At 36.6% G+C, this 17,374-nt stretch overlaps 1 protein-coding gene across 4 annotated transcripts in view; it reads left to right on the top strand.

The window, feature by feature from the left end:
- The window catches only part of opn5 (opsin 5), a 70,366-nt gene that overhangs the window by 36,885 nt on the left and 16,107 nt on the right, over nt 1-17,374 (top strand). For all 4 annotated transcript variants that reach the window (XM_026143295.2, XM_026143293.2, XM_080289964.1 and 1 more), the window contains one exon: nt 821-940. In XM_026143295.2, the coding sequence (XP_025999080.1) occupies nt 821-940 (120 nt within the window). The remainder of the gene's footprint in view (nt 1-820; nt 941-17,374) is intronic.

Below are 17,374 nucleotides of genomic sequence, written 5' to 3' on the forward strand. Positions count from 1 at the left end.
AGGACAGTGTGCTTATGGCTGAGTTTACTGCTGTAGTATTTCACCATCGTCTGAGATCAGTTGTAATGCTGTTATTTCAGGGGGAATTGAATGTTACATTGTGACATAGTTTGTGAGGAATAAAAAATGGGTTATTATGCCTTCTATTAATAGACAAACATATGTCTTTACGCTTGGCATCCAAACCCACGAATAAAATGGAACTGAAATTATGTAACATTATATAAAATATTTGATATTAACCATAAAGAGTGCTGGTGGTGCCGGATCCAATTTTAAAGCACATGTCAATGTAGATATGTTTAGTAGATGCATTTAAGTCTAAATGAGTCCATAATTCTTCAATATTTAAATCCAAACAGTGAGCCACCTCTTTGGACTTTTTCAGTTTCATATTAAAGAAAATCCAAAATTTAAGCAAGAGGGAATAACATTTCTCAGGAGAGAAAGAACTTAGCCTGTCCTGCTGCTCTGAACATGTTGAAATAATGAACATCAACACTAAAAGGTCTAATTTTGGGCTCTAAAACTAGGAACAACAAACTCATTGTTTGAGTCTCAGTGTTCCTGTTGAAAATCATACTCACAAACTAACTTGTGGGGTAACTAACAAGCTAGATTAGTTAGCCGTTTGTGAAACACAGAGGCTCTGTCAAGATTTGGGCCTGCAGTTTAAATAGTGGTATTGAGCATCTGGTCAAAACTGATGGAAAGTACTAAAAAATACTCTCTTGATTTTGATCTACCATGAAGAATGATGGGAAAGAATCTGAACTAATGGATAATTGGTATGATCGCAGTCTTTCTTTCTCTTTTTCAGGAATCATGTCTGCAACAGGGAATGGATATGTCATTTATATGACCATGAAACGGAAGACCAAGTTAAAGCCTCCTGAGCTCATGACTGTTAACCTAGCCATCTTTGATTTTGGCATATCAGGTACTACATCTCTCAACGCAGCTATATTTGTCTACAGGAGATATAGACTGTGTGGTAGCTATTAGTATCACATATTATTTTTCAACTAGGAGAACTACTGTTCATTACTTGATTATAAACTGTTTGCATCAAGTCAACTCATGTGTCTTTACTCCTTAATTTGTACTTATTGTCATTATACAATGCATGTAATTTCATTGAGTAATAAATACAATTATTATATTGCTTTCAAGTAACAGTACTACAAAAACTGTGATTGTGCTTGACACTGTTTAGGAATTTAAAATCTTCAGTATTAATTATGCAATATCATTTGCTACTTATAATTTGAGTCCAAAGCAAAAAGGTAACTTGTATTTAATACAAGCGTTAAAAGCAGCATCTAAACTTGGTGAAGCATATAAGTCACTGCTCTCTCATCTACACAGATCGTACAGTGGTTGATTGATTAGGAGCTGCTGTGTTCCTGTGTCTTTAAGGTGGCAGATATTTTACACTTTAAATTGCAATTGCTCTAGAAAGTTGCTTTAACCTGTGTTAATGCACTTAAAATGAAAAGAAAACTATATTTTTTTAACAATATGCAGTATTCCAGTTAAGTTTTGTCCTACATGTTTTTAGTGTCTACTGTAAGTTATATTGTAGTTACACTGAGTGAGCCAGATCAGTCTGGAGATAAGCAGTAGTGTGTCATGTGACTTATTACATTTTGACATGTGTTTCCAAACAGACATGTTTCGTACTTAAAGAGTTTTGATAGCTTTGAAACGTGTCCTATCATTTCAGGCTTTCCATATGGAAAAGAAATAGTAAAAACTTATATGTGATTACTCATGAAAATGGCTACTTTCTCATTACTTTCATACATTGCTTTAGTAAGTATCCAAAACATACAAGTTTCATTACATAATTTTTCAAGGGATCTTATATCTGTTTTCACTCTTATATGCTTTTCATACAAGTTTCACACAAGACAGATACAGACTTTATAAAATTTATATATATCTTTTCCATATGGGTTACCTCGTGCCTAACTAAGTTGACTGTCAGGTCTGTGTTGCACTGCAGTTCATTCATGGCTACCATCATCAGGCGAAAGGCTCTGCAAGAGACCTGAAGGCAGAAATGAGATTCAAGTCCTACTCCCCACTTGTTACATGCTGTAATTCTATTTGTTAAAAAAAGACTAAAAGAGAAGAGCTGAATAAATCAAAGCATAAACATGATAGAATAAGAATCTTATATCTAAAATGATTACAGACACCACATTCAGCTGCCAAAAGAGTAAGGAAAGACACCAATAGATATGATAAAATACAACATTTAGTATTTTTTCATATACAGATTAGTCCAGTAGAGTCTAACATGACTTTTTCAATGTCCATTTCACACATAATGAGACTGTAGTCAAAAGTGCTCCGCTGTTAACCCTTTTAAATGTGATGAAGAGGGTGATGGATGTACTGAATGCAGTTCCTTGTTTTGCAGGAACCTTGTATGCTGAGGCTTTTCGTAGTGAGCAGCATTGTTCCTAATCTCAGTTTTATGATGAACGCTTTTACACTCTTAAATGCCACATTGACTTGTTTGTTTGAACCCCGCATGTTCTAAATGAACATGTCACACCTCTGTATAGTGTCAACTAAAAAAAGATTTTGACCCACTTTGATTCAGTGAGTTGTGAAACATGTGTCCTCCTACATGAAAGCTTTGATTTCCTCTCTCAAGCGCTGCCCCTGCTCAGCCAGCTCAGTGAAGAACAGGACATCCCTTTATGCTGCTTCAATTTCCTGACAAGAGGGCAGGAAAAAAACAACACTTCATGACTCCTGACCTGATGTCGCACATCCATTTCACTGTCTGCTAGGGCTATAGTTGGTGTATTCTGGTCCGAATCAGTGGATGAGTTTGTAAACATATAGCTTTTCCCTGTGGTTGAGTTTGTTTTCATGCTGCCAAATTATATTTGTGGTGTTAATTTCTTTATTAGAGTTATTTTTACCCTACAGTTAAAGGTTTAATTAATTAAAAAGAGAAGATATAAAAACCCCATCTCCCTGATGAAGTCAATGGAACCACATCATCTGCAAAAAGCAGAGATGAGATCCTGAGACCACTTAAGCCTTCAGCCACTTGCCACCAAAATATCCTGTCCATAAACATTATGAAGACAACTGATAACAAAGGGTGGCAAGCCAAATTTTTTGTCAGCAGTGCGATTCCCCCCCCCCCCCCCCCCCCACTTCTTTAAGTAGGCAAAATACATAATACTAAATACAAATAGACTGGTTGGGCAAAGTCCCACACATACTCAGATATCCTGGAGAGAAAAAGGAGGCGGACCAACGAGTGGAATGAAAACCACATTATTCCTCCTAAATCTGACATTTGACTAGCAGACTCTGTTCTGGAATTTCTTCTCGAGTACTGTGATGAAGAACTTTCCAGTCACTGGGATTGAAATTCTTGATCCTTCCTTCCACAACCCGACTATATCCTCAGTTGAAGCCAGCAGCACCACAAAACCACTATAAAGTGTGAGCAGGACAGTGTTTACACCCCTGAGTTGCCAGATAAAAGGGTGATGGAAAGTCTTGTTCCATGGTTAAAAAAATATAAAGCAATATTGAAGTATCAGATACGCACAATAGATTTCAGCCTTAACTATTCGAGGGAAAAAATGACAGCATATTACTGTGAAAATGTTAGGAAATGTTGAGAACTGGTATAACTAACTGATGAGAACTAACAAACAACAAGCAACCTTGAAAACCATTAGAAAGTCAATCAGCTATCTTCAGTGGAAAGGAAGGTGATCCTAGTGTGTTACAAAATGTAACTGGTCCTTAATGTCAATGTATTTCTCATGCTCCTCCTCTCTACAACATTCCTTGTAATTTGGGCTGGCCAGAGTAATGATATTAAATATTAGGTGTGGACGTGTATCTAATGTCCAACAACCCCTTAAGCAAGAAGTAAGGTGGAATTTTTATCGTGTTTCTTACTGCTTCCCTAACCCGATCTGAATATAAATTGCCCAGCATCAGTCAGCTCCTTTCCCCACCTCACTCAGGCCACCTTCACTAAAGCTGTATTAGCTCACCCTTAGCATTTTCATTGATTCATTTATTCACAGACACAGGATAAATTAAATAATTTCCATCCCAATAGCTCTTTCCTCTCCTGGTGAGATTGGGCTGTCTGTCTGTTTCCTGGCTTTACATTTCATTTTAAGATTTTAGGTCTTTTTGTTGCACTGCATCCCATATGTTGTTGTCCAGACTGAAATAGTTTCAGATCAGGTTTAGTTTAAATCCCTTCAGAACATTTAGGAACTAGTGTTTTTTCTTTCCAGATGAGTGACTTGTTTTCCAATGAAAACTGATGTGAGATGCCAGACGAATATGTCTGACATTTAGAATTTTATTAGGGGTCTTCTAAACATTGGGGACCGTCACATTATGTTGCAGATTAACACTTGTTGGGCTGGTATAAGGTGATGGAAAGGTCATGTGTCTTGAGGAATACTTGTCAGAATTTGAAAACAATTGGGAGCGGAGTGGGGGGGGGTGCATCGTTAAACTCATCTTATCGCTTTCCCTGCCAGATGCCAGTCACTGGCAGCATTTTTAATGATATTCTCTAAAGTTTCGATACTGCCTATTTTGGAATATGAAGACAGTTATTCTCTGTCAGAAGACAGAGAATAACTTCTACTTTCAAAAACAATTTATTCTATATTCATTCTTTCATTTCTTTTCTTTCTTTTGAATCATTTTCATTTTTAATGAAAAAAAGATTTTGGACCAAAACGTAATTAATTTGAACATAAAACTAAAATTAAAACATATTTACATGTTTGTTTGTTTGTTTTGTCTAGTGTCCATAGAGTAATTTCAGTCGTCTAGCAAACAACCCTAAACTAATAATAATAATAATAATAATAATAATAATAATAATAATAATAATAATAATACTAGCAGTACAGGGTGCGCCATTTATATGGATACACCGTAATAACATGGGAATGGTTGGTGATATTAAAGTCCTGTTTGTGGCACATTAGTATATGTGAGGGGGCAAACTCCTCAAGATGGGTGGTGACCATGGTGGCCATTTAGAAGTCGGCCATCTTGGATACAACTTTTTTTTTCCAATAGGAAGAGTGCCATGTGACACATCAAACTTATTGGTAATGTCACAAGAAAAACAATGGTGCGCTTGCTTTCAATGTAACTTTATTCTTTCATGAGTTATTTACAAGTTTCTCTTTGTTCACAGCCATTGACATGTCGAAGAGTTTAACATGTGAGGAGCAGATCGAAATTGTGTTGATATCTGGTGAACGCAGTAACGGGGTCATTGCAGCAGATTTCAATGCAAGACACCCTGCGAGACCACCCATCTCCCATGCTACAGTTCAGTGTTGAATTTGCCAAAATGTGGACGCAAGAAAACTGTCACTAATGAAGAAACATCAGTGGCTGTCCTAGCTTCATTCAGCAAAAGCCCACAGCGTAGCACTCGGCACATGTCACTGGAGAGTGGCATTAGCCGAACATCCCTTCGGCGGATATTAGCTACTCACAAATGGCACCCTTACAAACTCCAGCTACTGCAGCATCTCAACGAGGATGACCCAGATCGGTGCACAGAATTTGCAGAATAAGCAAAACAAAAATTGGAACAGGGCTGTCAGTTCACGAAGGTTTCAAATAATTGCTCTGTCTGAAACATGGTTAGATGAGAATAGGGGTTGTAATTTCTGTATTGAAGGGTACGATTTATACTTTGTAAATAGAACTAAGAAGAAGGCAGGAGGGGTGGCACTTTTTGTTAATTGCGATTTGAAATGTAAAAAAGTTGAATGTGTGTCTGTGGCTATAGACGATTTAATGGAGTCTGTGACAGTGGAATTGGATATAGAAAGAAGAAGTAATATAATTGTAACGTGCATATATAGGAAACCGGGGTCACAGATTGAGTTATTTACAGAAGCAGTAGAAGACTTATTGAGTAAGGCTAAGGGAAATAAGACTGTATGTTTATGTGGTGATTACAACATTGATCTTTGTAAAGAGGCAAATGATAAGGCTTCGTCAGATTTTTTTGAATTATTATTTGGTAAAGGATTTTATCCTTTAATCATAAAGCCGAGTAGAATAACGGATAAATCAGAAACACTAATTGATCATATTTTAATTAATAGTTTGGAGAGTAATATTATGAGTGGCCTCATCATGAATGATATAAGCGATCATCTACCAGTCTTTTTTACTTTTGATTTAAATATGAAAAGAAAGGAAGAAGTTGGTTTCATGAGTCATAGAAGGGTAAGAAATAACGAGGCAATTAACAAGTTTAGACAAGATCTCATGGAAGTGGACTGGAAGGAGGTTTATGTTAATGAGGTCGACGTTGCATACGGAGCATTTTTAAATACATATTTGGCCTTGTATGATAAACATTGTCCATTGGGATCATTTAAGTATAAGAAAAAGAATAAGAATATGAACCCTTGGATAACTAAGGGTCTTGCAAATGCGTGTAAAAAGAAAAATAATTTATATAGGGATTATATAACAGAGAACTAAGAATGCGGAAATGAAATACAAAGTTTATAAAAATAAGTTGGTATTAATATTGAGGAAAGCCAAGAAAGACTACTATAATAAACTTTTTCAGGAAAACAAGAATATAATTAAGGGCATTTGGAATATTTTTAGGGAGGTATTGGGTAACAAGAACACACCCTTAGATCGGCCTAATTATTTTATTAAGAATAATCAAGTTGTCGAAGACAAGACTGAAGTAGTAAACGAATTCAATTCCTTTTTTGTAAATGTTGGACCTACTTTAGCAAATTTAATTAGGAAAAATGACGATCCAGAATATGAGGAAGCCTGGAAAGGAGATAATAGAATGGTTAATTCCACATTCTTGGCCGATATTACCATAAAAGAAATAGTAGCAATTGTAGAAAATTTTAAAAATAAAAAATCTACTGACTGTGATGGTATAGACATGGTTATAATTAAAAAGACTTTAGATTGTATAAGTATTCCTCTTTGCTATATTTTTAATCTTTTGCTACAATCAGGAGTATTTCCTGATCGAATGAAAGTGGCAAAAGTGATACCCTTATATAAATCAGGAGATAAGCATAGTTTTAACAATTATAGGCCAGTGTCTCTTTTGTCACAGTTTTCAAAAGTGCTTGAAAAACTCTTTGCGCAAAGACTTGATAGTTTTATTGAAAAATATCAACTAATAAATGAAAATCAATTTGGATTTCGTAAAAATAGATCAATGGCATTAGCATCGTTGACTTTCATTGACGATATTTCATCTGCAACCCATAATAATAAATATACAGTGGGGGTATTTGTTGATTTAAAAAAAGCTTTTGATACGTTACAACATTCTATTTTGATTTCTAAATTGTATAACTATGGTGTGAGAGGAGTGGCATTGAATTGGTTAAGGAGTTATTTAGAAAATAGGTTGCAATATGTACATTATCTCGGCAATACTTCTGAAAGATTGAAGATTGTATGTGGCGTTCCTCAAGGTTCTATTTTGGGACCTAAACTTTTTAATTTATATATTAATGATATCTGTGATATATCAAAAAGTTTAAATTATATTTTATTTGCAGATGAGACAAATTTTTATTGCTCTGGAGAGAATTTGGAAGATTTGGTTGAAATTATGACTTCTGAGATGTTAAGATTAAAAAAATGGTTAGATGTAAATAAATTATCTTTGAAACTGACAAAAACGAAATTCATGATATTTGGCAATCGTGTAAAGGAGGATGAAGTCATTATGTCCATTGATGGAGAAGTGATTGAAAGAGTTACTGAATTTCGTTTTTTGGGTGTAATAGTAGATGAAAATTTGACGTGGAAATCTCATATTGAGTATATTAGAAAGAAGATGGTTAAAAGCATTTATATTTTGGGAAATGTAAGAGATTTATTAGATTATAAAACAATGCGCATTTTATATTTTTCATTGTTTTTCTCATACTTTAGTTACTGTGTTGAAGTTTGGGGGAATACATATGAGAATACTATAAAACCTCTAAACTTATTACAGAAGAAAGTGATACGAATGATTCATAACGTTACATATAGAGAACATACAAATAAATTATTTATAAAATCAAAATTATTAAAATTAGGAGATTTAGTGAAATTACGGACACTATTAATTATGTTTAAGGCTAAAAATAATATTTTGCCCTTTAAGTTACAAAGAGTATTTTTAATGTGTTCAGGGGGAGAAGATAGTAGAAGGAAATTTTATTTTAAGCATCAGTTAGCTAGGACAACACAAAGATTAATGAGTACAACGGTTAGGGGTATACGACTGTGGAACTCTCTTCATTATAATTTAAAGAATTGTATAAGTTTACATTGTTTTAAAAAGTGTTACATGCTTAAAACGATAACTCAATATGAAGAATGCGAATGAAATTGGAGTTCATTGAAAAAGGATCCTTTATAATTTTTTGTTTTATTTATTTTAATTTTATTTTTCTCCTTGTTACTATGTGGAGTGGTATATTCTGATTGTAAATTTGTTGTTTGGTTTGGGTTAGGACCGGAGAGAAATGTTAATATTAGTTTGTTCCCTGATTTTTGGTGCCCACTTGTAATATAAGTTGGATTGTAGATAGGGGGCAGGGTTTAATAAGAATATTTTCTTCTTCCTGCTCCTTTTCACACATGGTTGTAGTGCTTTATTGATAGAAAGTGTGGTTGGTTTGTTTGATCTGTTGTACCAAGTGTGAAATAAATAAATAAATGAAAATGAAATGAAAGAAGATCTTGTTCAGCGATGAGGCAAACTTTTATGTGAATGGTGAAGTTAAACAAACAAAACCGCCGCTATTGGTCTGACACTAACCCACATTGGATGGATCCCTCCAAGACTGTTGGAACAACAAAAGTGATGGTTTGGTGTGGTATATGGGGTACAACGATAGTGGGTCCATTCTTCATCAATGGAAACCTCAAGGCCACTGGATATTTGAAATTGCTACATGATGATGCGTTTCCCTCTTTATGCACTGAAGCTGGCACGTTCCCTGAGTTTCTCCAGCAAGATGGTGCACCACCACATTATGGGTGCCAGGTCCGAGCATTCCTAGATGAACAGTTTCCTGGAAAGTGAATTGGTCGTCGTGGGCCAGTTGAATGGCCCCCAAGGTCTCCCGATCTGACCCCCTTAGACTTTTATCTTTGGGGTCATCTGAAGGCAATTGTCTATGGTGTGAAGATATGAGATGTGCAGCACCTGAAACTACGGATACTGGATGCCTGTGCTGGCATTTCTCCTGCGATGTTGCTATCAGTGTGTGAAGAGTGGGAGAAGAGGGTTGCATTGACAATCCAACACAATGGGCAGCACATTGAACACATTTTATAAGTGGTCAGAAACTTGTAAATAACTCATGAAAGAATAAAGTTACGTTGAAACCAAACACATCATTGTTTTTCTTGTGTCATTACCAATAAGTTTGATGTGTCACATTGTATCCAAGATGGCCGACTTCTAAATGGCCACCATGGTCACCTCCCATCTTGAGGAGTTTGCCCCCTCACATATACTAATGTGCCACAAATAGGTCTTTAATATCACCAACCATTCCCATGTTATTACGGTGTATCCATATAAATGGCCCACCCTGTAGTTTTGTACAGTAAAAATGTAAAATGTTATGGGAAACCCCAGCCTTTAGAACACTAAAACAATTGCCTTCTTGCAAACTTTACTTATAGCTGTATGTTTATATATTGTTTTGCTTGTTTGGAGTTAGAGGGATCCATACATTGAGATTTCAAGCTATTCTCTTTAATTCAAACACTTAAAAATTTGTCATTTTGAATGAAAACTTGAGATAAGTGCATGTTTGATTTTTATCTTCACACATGATTTCTTCAACAACTAGACGTAGACTGTATAAACTGCAACGAATAAATAAAAGAACAAAACAAAAAAGTTATATCTTTGAGTGGTGCATTGGGTAGCATTCCCCAAAATGCAAGGGGACACTAGATGCTTTACAGTAGTAAGATGTTTCTTTCTATACCCTCTTTCTAGCACAAACCATCCATCTGCAGCTTGGGTCTTGCTTTTTGGGTGTTAGCAGGATTGGCGTAAGTGCTACAAAATTTGCATCGAGGTTGGTAGACTGATTCGCCCAGCTACTCCAGCTTGCATGCCAAATTATCCTTGGACAATATACTGAACCCTGACATGCTCCGCGCGCGCGTGTTTGTGTGTGTGTGAATATTGCACAAGTGCATCAAAGGTGCTTAGAAAGAAGCTCTTGTATGAATGTGCGTGAAACTGGATGAATGATTCTTGTAGTCAAAAGCTTATTGAGTGCTTATTTAGAGTAGAAGAGCACTATATAAGTACCAGCCCATTACCATCCAGTTGTGATTGTAGAATGCCTGTAAAGTACTGACATTGATGAAATGGCATACACCTTCAGTGTGCTTTTTATATGATGAATTTTGATCATCATCTGCCTGCTGTGCATGGATTCTGTTTGCACATATTAGCGTGGGATGCTGACCTGTGTGTCCCACGCTGTGCAGACAGTCTGTAGTTAAACCAAAAAAGACCATGTGCACACCGAAAGTGAACAAAGCCAGCTTATCAACCCATGTGTTTCCCCTCTAGCTACTTGTGCAGTTGTCCTGCCTCACAGTAAGTGTTTTTCAAACCATCCTGCTGTCCTCTGCTGCCTTGTGATATGAATGATGACATCGCTCTATTGAGAAAAACTTAAGACTTTTATTCAAAATTGGGTCAGTTGAGTACTCGCTTAAAGGTCAGAATGTCTTGCTACACTTATGAACCATATCAGCCAAGAATTCTGAATCATGCTGCAGTGATTCGCAGTGTTTTGGAAGACTTAATATTACATCTTTATTAGGTGTACATTTAATTAAATTTGATTATTCCTGAAAGTGTGTTTGCCAAAAGCCACAACACTGGGGACTAAAAGAATGAAGTCAAATTCACCTGTTATTTTACTGACTGGTTGAGGCTAGCTTCTCTTTGACTAAGAGGGCAACATGAAGCTTTATTCCATTATAGAAATGTAATTGATAGCTGTCTGCAAGGCCTCAACTCCACTAACTGGACCTCTCAACTGTGTTTGTGCTGTTGTTGCCTTTAGAAGATTTCAGTGGAGATACCTGACAAATAAGCTGCTTTGTAAATGGTAAATGGAGTAGTTCTTATATAGCGCTTCCCTACTTTATCTGAGCACTCAAGGCGCTTTACACATCTTGCCACATTCGCCAAAGCACTCTGTTCTAACATTCACACGCCAATGGATGCATCGCTAGTATCTTGGATATTTGGCATGCAGACTATAGCAGACAGGGATCAAATAAAAACCACCGGCCTTCTAGTTGGTAGGTGACATCCTCTATCACCCAACTTAGCCCCAGTGAGGACTGATCTCACAACCCCTGGTTTAGAAAACCAGTGTTCTAACCACTGAGCTATGGAGGTTTTTCAGTTCAGTCTATAAGTTTAGTACTTAGAAGTGTGTCTATGTACTGCAGCTTTTATGAAGTAAGCTAGCTGGCATTAGCCAATAGCATCACAGTCTAGTTCAAATATCTATATCCAAAAAGCTAACACAGTTTTCAAAGTACTAACTCTGAAAAGTTCAGAAATCAATGGCTGATGCCACGGTGGTTAAAACATTAATTTAAAAATATGTATATTTTTTGTAGGTATTAATTTTTGAAAGGAATATCATACACCACATTAAACTATGGTCAATTTAAAGGCCACTATTTTTACTGCTGCAACTACTACAAGGATAATTTACAGTATGTGCTTTGCAGATCAGGGTTGTGTCCCTCACCTCAGGCATCGATTATTATGATATCTTGCTAATTGAGATAATATTATGCATATATTATATAGTATATAGTTTCACTGCATCTTTGTAGATAGCTAAGATGTAAGTGTGTGTTTATGGTGATCAGTTTTTTTCTTTTTGCAGCGACTGAAGTTAATCTCAAGTTGTTGTTTAATCGTGTGTGTGTGTGTGTGAAAGTGTGTATAGTGGAGGGCATGCTCAAGAGTGGAGAAGAGACTTATGAAAACAGCCTTAACTAGCTTATTAGTTGAACTATAGGTCCACAAAAAAGAACCAGGCAGATTTTATGACATTATAAAGTTTAGCTGTTAAGACCTGTCACCGTATGGTCACTACTTAAATTTGTTCATTGCTGTAGGTGCACGCTAACCCTACTTTCGAACATACTTAATTGCAGCTATATTGGCTAATCTAACAATCTAACAGCGAGTTGATAGGTGGTGTCCAAAACAGTACAGGTGGATGTTCAGTTCAATTCATTTTTATTTCAAACATATACATTCACCAACATTCCATAATATCATTCCATTCAGTTGTTTGAAAAGGAGTAGGCAGAAGTATCTACTTTTGTTAGGATGCCTGGGTCGTTGACCCAGGGTTTTGAGTTTATATATTATTTATCATTTCTATGCTTTGGTTTCTTTGTTAGAGTTATGTCTTATGGTTTGTCTCTGTGTAATCCTTAGTTGCTGTCTCCCCTGTCCGCTATATCCCCGTGTCCAGTCAGTGTCTGTGTCTGCCCTGGTCCCACGTCTCTGTTCCCTCTGTTGTAGTGCCTGCATGTGAGTCTGTGTCTTTGGTTCAGTCTGTGTTATGTGTTTCCTGTTTTACTTTGAAAGTCCATGTCTGATGTTAATGTATCTGGTTTCGCTTCCCCTTGTCTCGTTAGGCCTGATTTGCCCCAGCTGTGTTTCCCTCCTGTTACCCATTCCCTGATTGCTCCCTCTGTGTATTTAAGCCCTGTGTTTCTCTGTGTCTGTGTTGCGATCTACCGTTTATTTAGCTGTGTGTTCTGTCAGTCCTCTGGTTTAAGTTTAGTTTGATTTCCCCCCCCCCCCCCAGTTATGTTATATTTTGAGTTCACGACTGTCTCCGGAGTCTGCACCTTGGGTCCTATTCCTGTCTGCACACAGCCACACGTAACAACTTTATTTACCCCCTTATTTCTTTTTTTGAGTTTTATTTTAAACTGGTTTAAACTGTTTATGCTTCTGCCGTTAAGAATATCCATTAAAAAGTCAATCTATAATATGAAGTCTTATTTTTGCCACTGTCAATTGAGCTTTTTTTAAAATTTCAGTCACAGTGGTTGATAACCAATAAGTACCTAAACCGTTACACATGAATGGGAACAAAATGGGGGTCTTTGGGAACTTCTCAACTGATTTTGATTCTAATTCCAATATGTATATTCAAAACCATCTATTCATTGATGCAGTAAATAGAAAGGGGCTTCGGTTTGCTTTGAGAGTCTCTTGCACCAGTGAAATGCTAAATGAAGCATTATTTATAGATTTAATTTTGAGGGTGACTTCAGATTGATTCCAGAAAGACCTGAAAATAAGCAATCTTTTAGATGCAAGGGAAGTGTTAGGGCAGTATGACAAGACAAAATATGTGTAACTGAGTTTGGACATTAATTCAACTTAGTTAACCCTAACTGAACAATGGTTTTACAGTTTAGAAAAGACAGGCATCCTTGACGTGACCCAAACAGTGAAGGTTGCCTCATACGACACGAGTGCATACGCCCTGAGCGGCTCTTCCACGGTGTGACTCCTGGACCTTTTGCTTCATGTCAGTCCTCTTTTTCTGTGCTTCTCGTGATTCTTTCAATTTTGAGTCAGATGTCAAGATTCAAGATCCTTTTATTTGTCACGTACATGTCAATATTTTAAATTATGATTTTAGTCTCAAGCCACATTCTTAAGTATTTTTGTAACAAAGAAATATGGCAAAATGGAAACTTTAATAGCAGGATGGTTGGGTGAGTGAGAATTGCATAGTTTAAAAGTGATTAGAAGGAAACCTGGGGCCAAAAAAATAACTTGTTCAGCTTTATTTCTGCCACCAGCAGCTGTTATCATTGAATCAGCTCTGATAAACTCACTGTAATGTTACTACATATGTATTGGATCTGGGAAAGAATGCTAAATATTGGTACCACGATGCATCAGTGAAAATTAACAACATTTAATATTTAGATGGAACAGTTGAGATCATCGCTAAGATAACATGGATAGATGTGTTAATTGTTGGTTTTTTGGTCTACAACTGCAACTATATCTTTTCTTATTTCAGGAGCTGCTTCAGATGCTTTCACATCTTCACTTTATTTCGTTTTGCATGTGGAATCATTCAGTTGATTGCAGTGAGGTGCCTTTTATAAAAAGCCCCTTTTATTCAGTAGTGAGTTCACGATGTTTGTTGGTCTGAGGGTGTCTTTTTAATGTAATTGATGAAAATTGTCTCAGAAAAGGCACAGAATACATTTTCACTAGACAAGATCTACATTTTTGTTTGTAAAACACTCCCCTATCGAGGCAATTTTACTTGAATCACTGAAAAAATGGTTATTAATATGTGTAAGTGTAGAGATAGAGTTTTAGACTCAAGATCGATAGTGTTAGTTTAGTCAGGCCAGAAAGTCAGGCTTGGATGTAGTCACAGCAGGTCATCATCATCAGCTGATAGCTTAACTAATCGCCTGCTACACATTTTGTTGACTGCTACATATAGTGCATCTTAAATCAGCTACTTTAGCTTGCCTACAATTCCTGCACAGCTGCAAGCCACTTTGCAACCCACCTCTATCTCAGCTGTAAGCTCATGAGACATTATAATGTTTAAATTTACACTGTGCAAATTTCAGTGTTAAGCATAAATTTAATCTAATTTGTTCATCAGTATTTATTTTTTCCTGATAGTTATCAAGTGATTTTTGTACTGTTACCTAAGATAGGGTGACCATATTTTGATTTCCAAAAAAGAGGACACTTGGCCCAGTCATGAAGAACTTTAATAATACTGTTTGCCTAAAGAAAATTTTAACATATTTAAGCTATGCCGTCTCTGTGCAGTTAATGAATGGTGAAATAAAAAAATGTGATATAGGCTGTTACAAGTCAACAAGGGCAAAAAAAAAAAAACTTAAAAACTTCTGGAATTAAATAATGGTACAGAAATAAGGCCTCATCTCTATAAGAGAAATTACCAGTACCGGGATGGTACAAGGGAAATGTTTTTTGCAGTTCATCTGAAAAGCTGCAGTTGTGCTTTGACATCTTTTAAACATCACTAGGCGCTGCTGCACACTGTCTGTCCCGTCTGTGAGCACAGAACAGCCACTCACAAAGCAGCTGCTCGGAGATGACGTCACACATATGGGTCCTCTGTAGGAAAATCTGGACATTTTCATTAATCTCGAAAATCCCCCCCGGATGCCCCGGACAGAACGTGAAAAGTGGATGGTTGGTCACCCTACCTAAGAATGTAAATAAGAAACTGACAAAGCTTCTGAGTCTGCTAGTGAAAACAATGCTTAAGTGTCTTAAACCTATTCTGTCTAATGGCCATTAGGGGGAGACTCTTCTGGTTGCAAGAACACACACAATTCTATAAAAGTCTATGAAAAATGGCCTTTAAATTCAATATAATATTGATTTTCTAAATTATGGTAAAAAAAAAATGATATGAAAGGTGTGCCTTAGGGTGGGCCTACTATTTCATTAACAAATCAGTACTGTAGGGCTGGGCCTATCATACCGTTCACGGTAATACCGGTATAATGTTGGGCAACGATAAGAAAAGGAAATATCGCGATAGAATATGGGTAAAATGCGCATGCGCAGTGCCTTTGTTTTCATACGCACATGGCGGAAAAAGCATGGAACGACGGAGAATGAGAAGGGCGAAAGCGAATCGTTGAATGAAACAGATGAACCAGAATTGGTTTGTAAGAATGCTGCAACTTCAGTGGTATTCAACTGATTTGGCTTTCGTCCGTCAGATACACAACAAAACACTATTTTTGGTAGAGCATGCTAGCGAGCCGTCGTTATTACCGTGTTTTTTGGAAAATACAGCGCACTTAAAATCAATCCTTTGATTTTTCTGAAAATTGACAGTGCCCCTTATAATCCCGTGTGCCTTTTGTATGAATTCTGGTTGTGTTTACTGACCTTGAAACGATTTTATGTGGTACACGGTGCTCGAAAATCTGTCAAATGTTTTAGTACGACTTTGCTAAGCTACAAACCCGCACCGCTTGATGGATTGTCGGAGCATTACGGCTATCGTAGGCAGGAGCCTCGCGGAGTGATACGTACTGTGCTTCAACATAATATTACCGTATTGTGTGTGTATAACCTCTTTTTAAGTTTTGTGGATATGTTATGTGGTTATGCTGAGGATATGTCGGCCAATTTCCACTAGAAATGCCTTTTGGTTAAACTGTCAGCAAGGAATTTGCATTTGCACTGTTAAATTTTTATATAACTTTAATGCACATAAAAAACAGCTGCTTGTTTAAGTGAAAATACATTGATTTTTTTTTTTGCACTAATAAAGTTGTGGAGTTGTAAAGTATTTTGTCTAGTGTCAATTATATCGTCAGTTATATCGTTATCGCAAATTTTCAAATGTATATCGTGATAAATATTTTTGGTCATATCGCCCTGCTCTACAGTACTGTATAAGCAGGAAGGTCCCTCACTGATCACATCCAGTTTCCAAACATCATGACAGTGCAACTACTCAGCTTAAAACCTCACAACTAGGGCTGTTCGATATAACCATATATATCGGATGACGATCTGCAAACGTCTATTGTTTCATATTACGCTATCGTTTGTTTCGCGGTTTCGCAAAATAAACGACAAGAATTTTTCATCATTTTTATGGTCACTGTAGTATTAATTTCTAAAAGTTCTCTCTTTCTCTTATATTTAATATATACACTACGGACGGACAAGTGACTGCTTTTATCCCCTATCATTAGCAACAACGACGGTAAAACTATCGCATGGCTCCGTTGTCCGCTTGTTTATTTTCCACATAAACCTTTCACAATAAAGCTGAAGATCCTGTTGAGATTTTTCAAAATAAACTGAATCACGTGAAAGAGTGTGCAGAGTGTTTACAGATCAGAAGCAAAAAAGAGCCGTCAGGTGCTAAAAAAATAAACCTTAGACTCAAACATTAGAACAGGCTTTTTCCCGCAGCACGCCATGTAATACATACTCACAAAGAAAATGGCGGGCGTTTCAACTGTCTAAAAATGTATAGCTTTGTGCATCAGTCAAAACACTTGACTCCAGGTACATGATGCCCAGCTGAAAACACTTCACACAAACCGAGTTGCCCGAGATTCACAGAAGTTACAGAAAATGTAAAATTTTTGTGACATATATCATTGTCGGGACGATAAATGTCTTATATCGGGATATGAGATTTTGGTCATATTGCACAGCCCTACTCATAACTATTGTGCAAAGTCACTGTGGCTAAGTATA

Source organism: Astatotilapia calliptera, chromosome 15 (genome assembly GCF_964374335.1).
Source record: "Astatotilapia calliptera chromosome 15, fAstCal68.1, whole genome shotgun sequence".
Lineage (NCBI taxonomy): Eukaryota > Metazoa > Chordata > Actinopteri > Cichliformes > Cichlidae > Astatotilapia > Astatotilapia calliptera.